The sequence below is a fragment of the Petaurus breviceps genome, unplaced genomic scaffold (genome assembly GCF_028583685.1).
Source record: "Petaurus breviceps papuanus isolate PSGF00001 unplaced genomic scaffold, PetGlider_PUasm1.0 90681, whole genome shotgun sequence".
In the NCBI taxonomy this organism is placed as follows: Eukaryota; Metazoa; Chordata; class Mammalia; order Diprotodontia; family Petauridae; genus Petaurus; species Petaurus breviceps.
In genome coordinates, this window is record NW_027187307.1 from 372,481 (window position 1) to 389,972 (window position 17,492).

Here is a 17,492-nt window from a genome sequence, read left to right on the forward strand (position 1 = left end):
AGAGAAAGGAGGGAGAGGAAGATAGTATAGAGGAAGGGAGAAGGGGGATGAGGTCAAGGTGTCTTGAGATGTATAGAAGGAGAAAAGAGAGCTCATGTGAAAGGCCTTGATTTTCTTTCTAAGAGGAAGTGATGAGGTTGTCAGTGGAGAGGGTGGAGAGCAGGGGTGCCGTGGGAGGCTGGAAGGGAGCAGAGAAGCTCTCCAACAGAGGAGGGCAGGCAGCTGGAGTGGGGTGGGAGAAGGGGAAAGATTGCCTCGCTGGGGTGAGGGCCTGAAGGAGACTGGCTCACGTAGGTGGCTGGCGCTCAGTTTGAGACAGCTGATCCGTTGCCCAGTGGCCCACCCAGACCCAAGCTTCTGCGCCCTCTGATTGTTAGTCCCCGGCCCTCAGGGATGGCTGAGCAGGGTTTATGATGTGTATCTATTCATGGTGTTCCTGCTGAGCTTGGCTGAATGCCGGCCCCAGCCCTATTCAGCAGCAGGGGAGTGGGATTGATGCAACAGGTGGTAGAGGTCATCCAGGGGTGGGTTTGGGTGAGGTGAGAGCCAAGGCCAAGGGTCACTAAGTCTCCTCATTGCAGCTCTGGTGTTCTGTAGTAAGAGCTGCCTTCCTAGCTCAGAGCTTGAGTCTCTCTTTAAATAAATAGAGGGGAGGGTGACTCGGTGGTCTCTGGGCATCTTCATCCATTTATGGGCATCACTGCCCCCTCTGTAAAATGAGGCAGGAACCTGGGCTCTGGGAGCTTGAAACCTGTGGGTGTGGCCCCAGCTGCTGTCCTGGAGCCTGCTCTCTCCTCTTCTTCCTGTGTACCCTTTGCTGGGTGACCTGGGCAGCTGGCTGGGCCTCCCTGACCCTGTCTCTGCAGCTGGTTCCCAGGCCTAGTCATCCAGCCTTCCTTCTGCCTTCCAGCCTCCTACCTCCAACTGCCTCTTGGACATCTTCAGCTGGATCTCCCAGCGGCATTTGAAACTCAACATGCCCGAAGCAGAACTCATCTCCCCCACCCCCAGGCTTCTCCTCTGGCCAACACTTCTACTGGTGTTTGGAGGGCCCCATCCTCCCAGTCCCTGGGCTCACGACCTAGTTGGCATCTCAGACTCCTCACTCTGCCCCCCCCAACATGTCCAAGAGGTCACCGAGGCCTGTTGATTCGACTTCCTGACACATCCCCCTTCTCTCCTCTGCCCCTGCCCCTGCACCCCCCCACCCCCGTACAGGCCCTCTTCTCCTCCCATCGGGACCATGGCAGCAGATGCTGGGGTGTCTGCCTGCCTTAGGCCTCTCCCCTCTCCAAGCCACCCTGCTGTCAGCTGCCAAAGGGGTCTGCCTCAAACCCAGGTGTGGCCACAATACCCCTGCTCAAGTGATTCCAGGGCTCCCTGATTACCTCCCAGGTCCCATCAACCATGATCAGGGATTCTGTATTCAAGGGGTTCATGAACTAGGATGAAAACAATTATATTTTAATTTTCACTTATCTCTAACTGAAATTTGTCATTCCATCTCTTATTGAAAAGCATTATTCTGAGAAGGGGTTCACAGAATTCCCCTGACTGCCCAAGGGATCTCTGACACAAATTGAAGAACTCTTGCATTTAGCAGGATGCAAGTGAGGCTAAGGGAACAAGGATATAAATGGTCATGTTAACCCCTGGCATGATGAATCACCAAAGCTCTGCTTAGTGCAAAGACCGACCAATCCTTCTACCTTCCTTCCCTTGGCCCCCTATCTACAGATTCTCAGAGAACGTATAATTCCAGGTCCATGATTTCCTAGAAGCTAATACGCAGTGTACTCATTCCCTTTCAAAGTACGCTTGACTGATAATTGGAAAAGAAATGAGTCGTTTATACTTTAGCATGGAATTGTGATTGTTCATTGCATTGACTGGAGTTCCCAAGTCTTTCAAAGTTGTTTTTTTTTCAGTGTTATTTAATTGTTCTCCTGATTCTACTCACATCACTCTGCATCAGTTCATACAGATCTTCACAAATTCTCTGAAATGATCTATTTTGTTATTTCTTAATGATGGATTGATATTCTGTTACATTGATATTCCATAATTTGTTCAGTCAGATAGGCCATCTATTAGTTTCTAGTTCTTGCCACCACAAATATATTTGTGCTGCTATGGGCTCTTTTTTTATCTCTTTGGGATATATCACTGAGTCAAAGGAATTAGAACTGGCCTTTGTCCTTATACATTTGAATCAGTTCCTTATATAAGACCTTTAGCACGGAAATTGGCCAGAAAGCTTTTTCCCCAGTTACTTGCTTCCTTCTAATTCTGTTGTGTTTGATTTTGTTTATGTGAGAAATCTTAAATTTTAGGTAATATAAATGTCCATTTTCTCTTCTATGATCTTCCCTTTTCATCATTATCCATAATTGTAAAAGGTAATATCTTCCTTACCGTAATAACTTTCATATCTGACTCCTTATGTTGCTATATAGCGCTAAGTTGTTGGTGTATATCTGCCAAATTGCTTTACAAACTTCCCATAATTTTTTTTGTTACAGTTCTTACATCAGTAGCCTGGAGTCTTTGGGTTTGTCAAACGCTTGGCTACCTGTGTTCATTTCATTCCATGTATTTTGTACCTAATCTGCTCCACTGATCAATCTCTCTATTTTTACCAGTAACAAATCATTCTGAATATTACTGCTTTGTAATTCAGTTTGAGATTTGGGGCTGCTAGACTCCTTTCCTTACCGACTTTTTCATTATTTCCCATGAAAGTTGTGATATTTTGTTCCAATAAGATGAATTTTATTATTTTTTTCTAACTCTATAAAGCAGAGATATCAAAACATGCATCCTGCAGGCTGCATCCAAGTCACGACACTTCTGAGTGTGGTCTAATCAGATTCAAATGGAATTTGGAAATATTTCTATTGGAGTTTGATAGCTTGGTAGGGCGCTGAGTGAGGAAATTATGTACTATTGTCACAGTTTGCCTATAAGCAATTTGATTGGCCCATCTTTATTTGTATAATTACTGTTCTGTAGTTGTTTCCATTTGGTATCTTCAGTATGTTGGTAGACTCAAATATTTTATAGCTTCCATAGTTATTATGGAATTTCTATTCCTAGCTCATCCTAATGGATTTTATTGAAAATATATAGACATGCCGCTGACTTAAGTTGATTTATTTATTTATTTTTGATTTTGGGAGGGCAATTGGGGTTAAGTGACTTGCCCAAGGTCACACAGCTAGGTTTTTTTTGGGTGTCTGTGTTAAGTGTCTGAGGCTGGATCCGAACCCAAGGCCTCCTGACACCAGGGCCAGTGCTCTATTCACTGTGCCACCTAGATGCCCCTTAAGTGGATTTATTTTAAATCCTGAAACTTTGTTTATTGGCTTAATAAAGGTCTTAATCCAAAAGAATGGGAGTTGTCAAAAAACAAAGCATAAAACAATAGAACATTTCATCAAAGGAAACAACAACATTGAGACAATATACCAAACAAAATTTATGGGATGCAGCTAGAGCAGTCCTTAGGGGAAATTTCATATCTCTAAATGCTTTAAAAAAACAAGAGGGGGAGAATAAATCAATGACTTGGACATACCAATAAAAGAAACTAGAAAGGAAACCCAAAAAACCAACTTAAGATCAGGTCCTCTTAAAGGTCCTCTAAGTAAGCCAAAGGTGATAGTGTCGTTTCTTCTTTGCCTGTGTTTATTCCCTTGATTAACTGGTTTGAGATATTTTTGTTATTGATATGGTCTGTTATGTTCATAGTTTTCCTTATGTTGAAACAACCTTGCATTTCTGCTAAAAATTCAACCTCATCATAATACACAGTCCCTTAAATATGTTCTTGTATCTTATCTACTAGTATTTTCTTTAATGTTTGTGCATCAAATGTTCAATCTATGGCTAACATGACAAAACAGGAAAATGATAAATGCTGGAGAAGATGTGGGAAAATTGGGACACGAATGCATTGTTGGTGGAGTTGTGAACTGATCCAACCATTTTTGAGAGCAATTTGGAACTATGCCCAAAGGGCTATAAAACTGTGCATACCCTTTGACCTAGCAAAACCACTCCTAAGGCTGTATCCCAAAGAGATCATACAAATGGGAAAAATACCCGTATGTACAAAAATATTTCTAGCTGCTCTTTTTGTGGTGGCAAAGAATTGAAAATCAAGGGGATGCCCATCAATGGGGGAATGGCTAAACAAGTTGTGGTATGTGAATGTAATGGAATACCATTGTGGTATAAGAAATGAGGAGCAGAGGGACTCCATAATTACCTGGAGAGGCTTATACAAACTAATTCTGAGTAAGGGGAGCAGAACCAGGAGAAATTTGTACACAATTACAGACACAACGTATTGTGATGACTAACTTTGATAGACTGGACTCCTCTCAGCAATGCAGTGATATAAGACAACTCCAAAAGACTCGTGATGGAGAGAGATGTCCACATCCAGGGAAAAGAACTAGAGTCTGATTGCAGATGGAAGCAAACCACTTGCTCTCTCTCTCTTTTGTGTTTTCTTTTGTCCCTTCTTTCTCATCGTTCACTCCATTGGTTATAATCCTTCTTTACAACTTGACTAATGTTTAATGTGAAGGTATTTGTAGAACCTATATATTGGATTGCATGCCACCGTGGGGGGTGGGGGGGTGGAAGGGGAAGGAGAGAGAGGGGGAGAAAATTTGGAACTAGATGTTGTAAACTAAAAGTAAATAAATAAAAAAAAATTTTTAATGTTCAATCTATATTTACTTCCTCTGCTTTGTCTCTCCGTGGTTAGGTATCAAGACTACATTTGACTTTACCCCAATTGCCTTGCCTTCCCCCCTCAAAAAAACAAAACAAAACAAAACAAAAAACAAAGACTACATTTGTATCATAGAAATAATTTGGAAAGTTTCTTTTCCTATTTTTGCAAAGAACTTCTGTAATATTTGGATTAATTGTTCTTTACATGATTGATAGAATTGAATGGTAGATAAATACATCCGGTCTAGTTTTTTTCTTTGGGAGTCCATTAATCACTTTTTCAATTTCTTTTTTCTGAAACTGTTAATCTAGGCATCTTATATATCTGTAAACATTCATCCATTTCACCTAAGGTATCAATTTTCTTGACATATAGTTGAACAAAATAATTTCTAATAATTTCTATTACTTTTTATTCATTTGTTATTAATTCTCCCTATAAAATTTTGATATGAACAATTTTGTTTTCCTCCTTTTCTAACCAGACTGTTTATTTTATTTGTTTCTAAAAAATAACTCCTAGTTTTATTTATCAATTATTTTTTTTCTTTTAATTTTGTCAATCTTTCCCCTGATTTTCAGAGTTTCTACTCTGATCTTAAGTTGGTTTTTTGGGTTTCCTTTCTAGTTTCTTTTATTGGTATGTCCAAGTCATTGATTTATTCTTCCCCTCTTGTTTTTTAAAGCATTTAGAGATATGAAATTTCCCCTAAGGACTGCTCTAGCTGCATCCCATAAATTTTGTTTGGTATGTCGTCTCAATGTTGTTGTTTCCTTTGATGAAATGTTCTATTGTTTTATGCTTTGTTTTTTGACAACTCCCATTCTTTTGGATTAAGTAATCTATTCACCAATTAATTTTTAGTCCTTACTTCAACAGTTCGTTATTGAATATAATTTTTGTTGCATTGTGAATAATGAAGAACATGTTTGGTATTTCTGCTTTTCTTAATTTGTTTATGAGGTTTTTAATATTTTATAAAGCTTCTGTCTGTGACTTAGATGTATATAAGTTTTCTGTTCTCATTTTCTCATTTCTAGGTTTTTGGTTTTTGTTTTGATTTTTGGAGGGGGGAAGGTAGGACAATTGGGGTTAAGTGACTTGCCCAAGGTCACCTGGCTAGTGTTATATACATATATTTTTGTTATATATATATACATTTGTTATATATATTATGTTATATATGTTATATATTATGATATATAATTATATTTATATATTATATAATATATTATATATAATAAATATATATTTACATATAATATATAATGTATATGTTATATATATTTGTTATATTTTTTTTTGTTAAGTGTCTGAGTTTTTTGTTTTGTGTTAAGTGTCTGAGGCTGGATCTGAACTCAGGTCCTCCTGACTCCAGGGCTGGTGCTCACTGTGCCACCAAGCCACCCCTCATTTCTAGTTTTTGTACAGTCCTATTCAAGTGTTTAACTTCTGACCTATTTATCTTTTTGTTAGATTTTTTTCTAAATCTGAAAGTAGTACATTTGACGTACCCTTCACTATCGTACTTTAACTTTTTATTTCTCACTCCAATTTGATGAACTTTTCCTTTAGATACATAGATGCTTAGCTATTCAGTGCATTCAGTTCAATTCACTAAGCATTTATTAAGCTCCTCCTATGTACTATGCACTATGCTCAAAAGGCAAAAGACAGTCCCTGCCCTCAAGGAACTTACAATCTAATGGAGGAGACAACATGAAAACAAATGTACACAAAACAAACTATTTACAGGAAAAATAGGAAATAATTAAAAGAAGAAAAAGAAAGCACTGAAATGAATCGGGGTTAGAGAAGGATTTCTGTAGAAGGTGGTATTTTAGTTAGGACTTAACGGAAGCCAGAAAGGTCAATAATTGGAGCAGAGGAGAGAGAATGTTCCAGGCATGAGGGACAGCCAGAAAAAAACATTGTCACTGGATGGAAGAGAATGTATTGGGTGTAAGGTGTAAGAAGACTGGAAAGGCAGGGGCTGGCTAGGTAAGGAAGGACTTTGAATGACAAACATAACATTTTGTGTTTGCTCCTCAAGGTAATAGGGAGCCACTGGGGTGACATGAGCAGACCGTCATTTTAAGAAAATCACTTCAGTAGCTAAATGAAGAATGAATTGGAATGGGGAGAAACTTGAGGCAGGGGGAATAGCCAGAAGGTTATTGTAATAATTCAAGCATGAGGTGATGAAGACCTGCACCAGGGGGGTGGCAGTGTGAGATGTTACAGAGGTAGAATCAACAGAACTGAGCAAGTAATTGGATATGATGAGTGAGAGAGAGTGTGGAGTCAAGGATAACAGCTAAGCTGGGGGACGGGGAGGATGGGGGTGCCTTTGACAATAGCACAGAAGTTAGGAAGGGAGGGGTACAAAGAAAGGAGTTGGAAGGGTGAGTTTTATTCTATGCTCAAAAGCTACAAGAAATATTACATCATGGGATATTTGGTCATCATGCATTGCAGTACTAATGATAACTATTTCCAGAAAGGCCACCATGAGAATAACTGCTGCTCATCCACCATCATCATTTACTGAGGACAAAGTGATAGAAAAATTCTATGAAGAACTTGAAAAGACTCCCCAAGTCAAATCAACATATAGTCTGACACTTGGTGTGACTTTAATGCAAGGGTGGGGAAAGGTAAGGATAGGGAGAAATATATAGGAAATAGGGTTTGGAAGAAAGAAATGAGAGAGGGTGAAGACTTATAGATTAGACAGAGCCTCATATCTCTATATCATGGACTCTTTCTTCAAAAAATGAATTGGGAGGCACTGGCTGTGGTGGGCCCCAAACAACATCACAAAGAGTAAAATTGACTAACAGACAAGGGGAGGTATTCCTGAGTCAGTTGTCTGTGCAAAGTCAGCCCATCAGAGCTAAGATATGTATTTATAATAAACAAAAAGAAAAAGTCGTCATGACAAAAAGTTATTACATACATAAGACGAAAGACTTAACCCTGAATTATTTTTTAAAAATCTACTGAAGATTAAAAAATGGGAAATGGACCACAGGATGATGTTAACATCAACTATAAAAATTTCACCCTGAAGTTAAACCAATCTAAATTAATTGCTATGACAAGAAGTCCAAAAGAGCTCAGAAAGCACCTTAGTCAGCATAATTTGACTTCTTTGCCAAATGAAGAGAGAAGGCTGCCAAATTATGCCAAATGCCAGGTTAGAATAGAAACTCATCTGTAAAATCTTATGAATCAGGATGATGGATGATCACAAGCAGTATTAGCTCATAAAGCAGAGGAAAAGAGTGCAGGGGAAAACCAAGAAACCTTGGCAAGATGTCCGTATAAATCAAGTCATCCCAAGGGCATTCAAGGAGGAAAGCAGAATGAAATCAACAAATGAACAAAATAGGAAAGATTCAGCAAATTATCCCAACCTGTTTTCTCCATCAAGGATAGAGTTCCTGCTTCACTTGGAGCCCACCATCACAGCTCCTGAGGTGCTTACAGAGAAGGCAAGCAGATCTGTCCTGGAACTGTGAGGGCATTGAGTGACCAGTTGGCAAAGTGATGGGGGGGGGGTCACTGAGACGCATGGAAAAAATTCTCTTACTTTACTGGTTACTAAAAAAGGGAGCATCCAAAACTATTATATACCCCCTCTTCTACCTAATAGAAACTATTGATATGGGTCACTACACACAAATCAAAGGCATCTTCAATAAGAGTAGTAGTAGCCTGACACAAAGAATATTTACCAATGGACTACAGTTTTACCATCGCACAATGAACTAAGATATATAGAGAATATAAGATCCCATTGTGTTGGGATTATTTGATTTTTTTAAATGAGTAGAAAGATGCCATTTTACAGAGCTCTTTTTAAAAAAAACTTTTACTTTTTTTCAATGAACTAACATTAATTTTCTCCCTCTCCTCCATCCCACCCACACACACTGAAAAAAAGAAGAACGAAACCCTTCTGATAAAGGTGGACAGTCAAAAACAACAGACACCCTTAGGACAGAATGTATGTCTGGGACAGACAACCTAAATGAACCCAGAGTGGAAACCAAGGTACCAGGGTGGATTGCTTTTGAGAAATTGAAAAGAGATATGAGAAGCCACCTTCCCTGAGGGCTTTGAGTCTGGAGCATTGCGCATAATGGCAGAATTTTTGTTCACTGTATTGATTGGTTTCGTTGATGGTTTTTTCACTTCTTTTTCTCTTTTCCTAAAAATCCCCTTTGTTGTAAGGAGTGGCTTTTGGGGAGGGAAGGGGGAAGAATACCAAGTGAAATCTGAGCAAAGTAAAAACCAGAGATAGGAAAAAAAATCCGTTAAAATTTTAAAAAATGCGTTTACTGAAAAGATGAGCAAGATTCAGAGGGGGATGGAAAGGTACAAGGGAGTATAAGCAGATTACAACATAGAACTGAGGAGGTAGTTCTGAGAATTGGAGTAAAGGATGTGACTGGAGAACAAGGTGGGCGGGGTGAGGGGAGAGCAAGGAATGACAGTGGGTGGATGGTACCTTCACAATGTGGGGACCCTATGGGAAGACGGGCAGACATGAATAGGTTGGGATCTGCATCACTGCAGGGAATGTTGGAGCCTATGAGACAGATCATTGGGGTGCAATAGACAAAGTGCAGAAAGTGGAGTCAGGAGGCCCCCAGTTCAAATCTGGACTCAGGCACTTGCTAGCTGTGTGACCCTGGACAAATCATTTCATGTCTCTGTCTGCCTCAATTTCCTAATCTATAAAATGGGGACAATAATAGCATCTCCTTTGTAAGGCTGCTGTGAGGAGAAAATGAGCTCATATTTGTAAAGGGCTATGGAATTGTTAGCTGCTGTCATTGTTCTCATTTTACACCTATGTACATATGTGTTGTCTCCTTAAAATACAAGCTCCTTGAGGGCAGGGACTGATTCACTTTCAGCTCCATATTTCCAGTACCTAGAAAAGTGCCTGGCACATAACAGGCCAATGATGAATGATTACTGATCCATATGTGGAAAGAGAGGTTCCCACGAGTGCCAGAGGATGCTGGGATACCAAGAGGAAGAAGGCTTTGGAATTGGAATCTACAGTCTCTTGTATAGCTTAGAGCTCCCATTACCTACACACAGAAATCCCCTTTTGTGTTTGTTTTCCTTGCCCAGCAGCCCTGGCAGTAGTCAGCAATAGATAAAAGGCAGGCAGACACACCCACACCTGCTTTCAGGCAGAAGGGTCCTAAGACCCTAACTTGCCCCATGCCCCTCCCCAGGGATGGCCAAAGGCCCAAGGAGTTCTCCAGGGCTGAGGCTACTGCTCAGGCCCATTGAGCTAAGGGCTCCCCCTCCTCTTCCCACATTCCTCCCACTGCACTCATGGTCCCCGGTCCTTAGTGCTGTCCCCCCAGGAGGCTGAATCAACAACCAGGTGCTTGGTGGGAAGAGTTCCCAAGCTAAGGACCCAGACAAGGCTTGCAGAGGCTTTCCTTACAACAGACAGCTGGCCTGAGGCCTCCAGAAAAAGGCAGTGAAAGAGGCAATGGGGGAGAGGATGTGGGGCCAGATCCTTGAGGTGAAAGCTGGGCCTGGAAAGTGGGGCAGGCACCTGGTGACCTACCTGGCTTAAGGGCAGTACTTCAGCCAAGACTTGGGCACCCCCCTCCCCACATGCATGAGGCAAAGAACCCATGTCCCTGCCCTGCTTAGTGTTTTACCCAAGAGGGCCTGGGCAGGGTGACTGGGTGTGAGGGATCCTGAGCCTTTCCAAGCCACTGAGGCCAGTGTCCAGGCCACGCCCTGCTACATCATCTTGCCTGGCCCAGGGGCACTTGGGTGCTTTGCCACACGAGGACCTCAAAGACGGAGACTCCCCCTAACTCCAGGGTAACCCTCCCCCTCCTACCAAGGGACCCTTTTAAAAAAAACAAATCAAACCACAAACAGAATTATAGAACTTTTAATTATTAAACCAGAAAGAAAGTATGCAAGTTAAGTGAGCCAAACTCCAGAGGCTTTACTATACTTCTTGGGTAAGCTGAAGGGGCCAGGACACAGAGGAACTAGGAGGCTCCGGGATAGCAGGGGAGGGGCCCCAGAGAGGCTGGCTTTAGGAAGAGGGGCCCCCAAGAGTGTTAGGGAGAGCAGTTGCTGGCCCTGGATGCTGCCTCGCTGCCTGCCGTCTCCTTCATCCTGGAGCTCCCTCAGCCTCGCCCTTTACTGGTTCTCAGGGTCAGCAGCCTCCTCCCCCTCCCCCTCAGGCTCATGGGTGCTGGCTCCCTCCTGAAGGATGCTGTTGTCTTCCTCCTGTATCTCTTCTGGCTCTTCTTCAATGTCTTCCAGCTTCCCCAGCACACAATCCACCTTCTCCTTGATCGATGCCAACTCTTTCTTAATGGACTGGAGATCGTCGACCTTCATTTTGGCAGATCTGGAAAAAGGGCCCTGAAGTCCACTCTTGAAGTAGCTGCCGCTTTTGCGTCTATGGGGCGGGTTGCCTGATAATAAATGATAACAACAGTCATTATAGAAGTAATGAAGCTAAGTGGCATTGGGCAGTGCTTTCAGGCACCTAGCAAGCAGCTTCTGTGGGTATCATGATCCCCTTTCCCAGGTGGAACTCTGAAGTCATCCCTTCCACAGCACAAGGGGCCATCTGGAAAATCCACCGAAAATTTTTTGGCCCGTCCTGCGTCCCAGAGAACCTGTCTGAGCTATTAGGGGATTAAAGGTTAAGATATGTTGATATTATACAATACTAGACATATATTTTACAAATTCCTGAGTTTCTAAACTTTTTCTATGTCATCTGCCAGCCTTCCCGTGTTCTCTGTGGCTTCCACAAAACTTCCCACAATTCTCATTTAATTTCTTACGCTGACCTGTGACGCATTGAAATTGTGGTGGGGAAAGTTGCAATGTGGAAGGATAACTATATACGTATACATTCTACGATCTATGTCTGTATCTGTATCTATGGCAGTCACAGATTTGGATTTGTCACTACTTTATTTTCTAGATGAGGAAACTGAGACCTGAGAAACCTCACCCTGAACCTTGGATTCTCCGCTACCTCCCTCTGACTGCTCCCTTTTCTATTTCTCTACATCTACTTAAGATCCCAAAGTAGGTGAAATGGGTTGATTTTCCCCTTCCCAGCATCTCTGTGCTGCGGCATCTCCCATCATTCCCCACACTGCCACGTAACGTGAGCCCTTCTTCACAAGGCTTTGAGTGTGTCCTCTATCTGATCCCTCCTGCTCAGGAACCTTCCACAACTGCCCAGTGTGTACAAGCATAAGATTGGAACTCCTTTGCCCTCCATTTAAAGCACTCTACCGTGACACAAAGTGCAGAGCAATGGGGAGACCAGCAAAGCTGCTGGAGTAGAAGGAAACTCTCCCTCACAGCCATTACATCAAACCCTAGGAAGTACCAGCCTGAGCTGTAATTGAACAATCCAAGAACAAAGTAGAGAGAGTCCTTTTTCTAGCCCAGGTGCGCATGGAGAGATAAGCACAGGGCTGAGGACACTGAGTCTGGGCTGCAAGCCAGGAAGGCACAGCACAGAGCCTTCCAGCCTGGGACTGAACAGGGGGATGGGACAATGTCTTAAGGTAAGGAGTAGTCGTGGGTCCAGCAGGAACTGAGTCTGACATTATGGACCTTGCAAAAGACTGGAATTAGGAGGCAGTCAGCAGCTCTCCTGCTGACCGCAGAACAGGGCTGGAGAGCCAGAGTAGCCTAAAAAGGAGACCTGTGGCTGGTGCAGGGCTAACTTGCAGCTGTTCTCCAGGGCAAAGAATGGTTGCCCATCCAGCTCAGACCAAGCCTGAGGCTATATGCTGGGCAAGGACAAGGAACATGGTCAAGCTGCAGCAAAGCAGGATCACAGATTCAGGCCCCCACCCAATCTGAGGCCTACAGATGAGTAGCCAGGCCAGCCAAGGAGCTCAGACCAAGGGGAAGCCTCTGGTTCTGTTGTTCTGAACTTTGTAGAGCCTTGCAGCCAGCTGACAGAGGCTGGGGCCAGCAGCACTCTACTGAGGTTTCAATAAGGGACAACTCTGCAGTTGTGTCCTCCAGACCCAAACCAGGGTGAGGACCTTGCAAAGCTCACATCAGGAGGGCAGCAGTGAGTCTTTGTCCTAAGTGCCACTGTTTGGTACACACTGAAAATTTTCAGGTCCTCAGCCTGAACTGCCCCAGAGATATTTGAAGAACCAAATAAGGCTCCTACAGGCCCTCTTGAGGTGTGCAAGATTCAGCAGCTGCTACCTTAAAGAATGAGAATGCTTGAATACAATATTCCAAACGACAAAGATATAGGCTTACAACCACGAATAACTTACTCAATAGAACTGAGTATAATTTTATGGGGTGAGGTGTGTGTGGGGGGGGGAATATACCTTTAATGAGATAGAGGACTTTCAAGCATTCCCAAGGAAAAGACCATAGTTTTGTAGAAACTTTGAAAAACAAACACAAAAGTTAAGAGGAAACAAAAGAGGGGATAGGTGTAAGCAATAAGAAGGAACTATATAAGGATTAAATGTTTGTATTCTAATAAAAGAGTTGATATAAGTGCCCCCTCAGAACCCTGATGTGATGAGGAGTCATAGAGGGACTTAAATCAAGCAAAAGGCCTGATTTATGTTTTGTTACATTTCATTGGTCTTGAAAGAAGAAAGTAAAAGGGGAAAAAGGAATAGAGAGGAAAGGTGACAAAACTCTGACACATAATTGGAATGTGCAAGTAGAAGACAAGGGAGAAGGGGTGAGTAATATATTCGAACCTAACTTTCATCTGAACTGGTAAAAGAAGGGTTTGGTGTAGAAATACATTCAACTCAAAAACGAAATAGGAGGGAATGGAGAAAAGGGAGGGAGAAGAGGGAGGCTATGTTCAGGGAGGGATTAGTCATACACAAAATAAACTCTGGATCATACACTTGTGGATTATAAAGAATAATAGAAGTCAAGGATAGGAACCTGCAACTGGGCTTAGTGAGGGTTGCAGAAACAGATTTCATCAAGTATGGAGCAACGGTGCTGGGCAGACCCTCTCTCTTTCTTACATGGGAGGGGGGGGAATACACAATGAATGATATTACCTGTGAATATAAATGATACGAACTCCATAAAAGTGAAGGGAGAAAGCAGATGGATTAAAAAAGGAGAATCCAACAATATGAGGCTTACAAGAAAAATAGCTGAAACATAACAAGTCACACAGAATTAAAATAAGCGGCTGAAGCTCAATCTGTTATGTTTTAAGTCTACTAAAAACAACAGTAGGGGTAACCATCATGAGGTCAGAAAAAATAGAGAAGTGAAAGAGACAAATGGCAATTAGATTATGGTGAAGGCACTGTAGACGGCGAATTAATAGCAACTCTTAAGACACTTGGACAGAATGGTGTAGCATCTGAATACTTAAAGGAAAAAGCTAAGTAGGTTCCAGGGAGACATAGACAATAAAACTCTAACAGTGAGGGAACATAATCTTTGGCAATTATTTATTGAATGGAAATAGAAAGGAATGAACATTTTTTTAGATGAGCTTGGCTCCTTTACAGAAATTGATCATTATCAGGGCATAAAACTTCAAACACAGAGAAACACAGAAAAGATATTAGACACATCATGTACTGAACGCAATGCAACAGCAATTATATTTGATAAAGGGCTATGGAAAAAAGGATTAAAATTAATTAGTGGCTCACTTAATCCTAAAGGATTGGTGGGTCAAGGAACATAGCATAAAAATGAAATATAATTTCATAAAAGTTGATGCCAACAATGAGATAACACACAAAAATTTGGGGGATGTACCTAAAGCAGTTTTTAGGGGAAAAGTAATATCTCTAAATATTTTCCTTAACAGAAGAGAGAGAACAGTTTTGTGAATTGGATATAACCAAAAAAAGCCCTAGAAACCAACCATTAAAAACCAAAAAAGAGAGATTCTGAAAATCAAAGATAAAGAAAATTGAAAGCAAACAAAACAAAGCAAACAAAGATTAAGAAACTTGCCCAGGGTCACACAATTGTTAAGTGTCTGAGGCTGGAATTGAACTCAGGTCTTCCTGACTCTACATCTAGTGCTATTCACACTGAGCTTACTTAGCTGCTTATAATAGATAAACAAGTGGTTAATTTGATTTGTATAAAGAAGAAAACCAAATTACCAGTAACAAAGATGAAAAAGAATTCATACTAAACGAAGAAGAAATAAAGGAAATTATTAGAAACTATTTTGCCCAAGTATATGCTGAACTTACAACTGAAATGAAAGAATATTTGCAAATATATAAAAACCCAGATTAATAGAAGCAGCACTACACCATTTAAATCCATCAACTTCAGAAAAAGAAATTGAATATGCTTCAAGTGAAATCTTAAAGAAAAAAGACCTAGACTAGATATATTTATAAGCAAATTCTATTAAACAGTCAAAGCATAATTCATTCCAGTATTATGTAAACTGAAAAAAATAGGAAAAGGAGTCCTACCAAATTCCTTCTATCTATAGACCAATATGTCTAATCAACATTGACACAAACATTCTAAAAAATTATTAAAGAAGCTGAAGAAACATATGAAAATGATTATACAGAATTCTCAGGTTGGATTTAAACCAGGAATGCAAGGTTAGTTCAATATTAAGAAAATTATAAACATAATGGATTCCAATGATGATCCAAACAATGAAAATCCTATATTCCTAGATATGCATAGATACAGAATAAGCTTTTGATAGAACACAACAACCATTTCTATTTTTAAAAATAACCAGTAGAAAGCATTTGAATAAATGGCCGTTTTATTAATATGATAAGTTGTATCTATGTAACAGCCAGGGGCATCATTATTGTGATGGGGAAAAAACTAGATGCTTTTCTGATAAGACCATAGATAAAGTCAAGGGAGTCATTATCATCCAAAATATCTGATAAAGTTTTAGAAGTGCTTGCCCCAGCAATAAGAGAAAGATGAGAAATTTGAGGGAATAAGCATGAGCAAAGAATAAAAAAGGAACTGTCACTTTTTAGAAATAATAAAAATAATGGTCTAACTAGAGAACCCAAGAATCAACTAAAATTTAATTGAAACCGTCAGCAGCTTCAGCAAAGTTGCAGGGTATGAAATAAACTCATATAAATCATCAAGATTTCTGTATGTTACCTGTATGTGAGAATATTCAACAGGAGGATCTAAAAGAGAAATTCAACTTAAAATTATTACCAAATATATTAAATACTTTGTAGTCAAGACAAACACGGGGACTATACGAATACAACTAGAAAACCTTCTTTAGACAAATACAGACCTAAATAATTGCAGAAATGTTAATCACTCATGGGTAGGCCAAACCAACACAATAAAAATTATAATACTACTGAAATGAATCTCCTTTTTCACTGCCATACCAAAATACCAAAGGATTACTTTATAAAGCTAGAAAAATAATAGAAGAAACAAAATTAACACTTTTTGTAGAAATTATAATGGTTTACTTAGCCCTAAAGTGTCAACTGAAAAAAATTAATTGAGACAATAACTTTAGCAAAGTTGCAGGACAGAAAGAAAATCCATATAAATCAACAGCACATCTGTCTATTATCAATAAAACAAAGGAGGAAGAAATAGAAGGGGAAATTCCACTTAAAATGACTATAGAATATATAAAGTATTTGAAAGTTTACCTGCCAAGATATGCAAGGGAACTAACTATAAGTACAAAACATTACACAAATACAGAACTAAATAATTAGAGAAATACCTATTGCTCATGGGTAGGCTGATCCAATATAATAAAAAATAATAACACTACCTAAATAAGTTTACTTATTCAGTGCCATATCAATCAAATTGCCAAAGGATTATAGAGCTGGGAAAAATAACGAAATTCATTTGGAGGAATAAAACATAAAGAATCTCAGGGGAAATAATGAGAAAAAGTGAGAAGTGAGGGGACCAAATCTCAAATTATATTATAAAGTAGTAATTAGCAAAATGATTTGGTACTTGTTAAGAAGTAGAGAGTTTTATCAGTGGAATAGATTAGATATGCAACATTAAAAACCAAACCAAACAGCAGAAGTCAAAGACCTTAGCTACTGTGGTTATGGTGTTTGCTTTTTGTTCAGTCATTTCAGTTGTGTCTGACTCTTAGTGACCCCATTGGGGTTTTCTTGGCAAAGATAAAGGAGTAGTTTGCCATTTTTTCCAGTTCATTTTACAGATAAGAAAACTGAGGCAAACAGGTAAGTATCTGAGGTCACCACCTAGTTGCCCACCAACAGAAACTAGGTATAGACCAAATTCACAACATGTAAGTCTGAAATGAATACATGATTTAGAAAAGAGTGACTTCCCTAAACAAAAGAGACAAATGAGGAAGAAATTGCCTTTCAGGTCTAGAAGAACATGCCATTCTTTCCACAGCTGCTAAGGGATATGTTACTCTTCTACTCAGTAAACCCCAGGGGCCCCTTCTTACCCATCAGATCAAATGGAAACTCATGTAGCATTTTAAGCCCCCTGTAACCACCTAGAGGCCACCTACCTTATTTCACATTATTCCCCACTGTGTATTCTATAAGGTGAGATTCATAATAGCAGGGCCTTGCACCTTGTTTTACCTTTTATCAAGGGGAAAAGGGCAAGGGGAAAGGAAGGGTTAAATTAGGTGGTCTGTAAGGGCCATCTTTGAGAGAGAGAGAGAGAGAGAGAGAGAGAGAGAGAGAGAGAGAGAGAG

The 17,492-nt window shown here is 40.4% G+C and overlaps 1 protein-coding gene across 1 annotated transcript in view; it reads right to left on the reverse strand.

Annotated features, from left to right (window-relative positions):
* Positions 1–10,673: 10,673 nt before the first annotated feature.
* LOC138143881 (heterogeneous nuclear ribonucleoproteins C1/C2-like) overlaps positions 10,674–17,492 on the reverse strand; it is a 7,394-nt gene continuing 575 nt past the window's right edge. Inside the window, exon 2 of the mRNA XM_069065164.1 lies at positions 10,674–11,226. Within this exon, the coding sequence (XP_068921265.1) occupies positions 10,946–11,226 (281 nt within the window). The 3' untranslated portion in view covers positions 10,674–10,945. The remainder of the gene's footprint in view (positions 11,227–17,492) is intronic.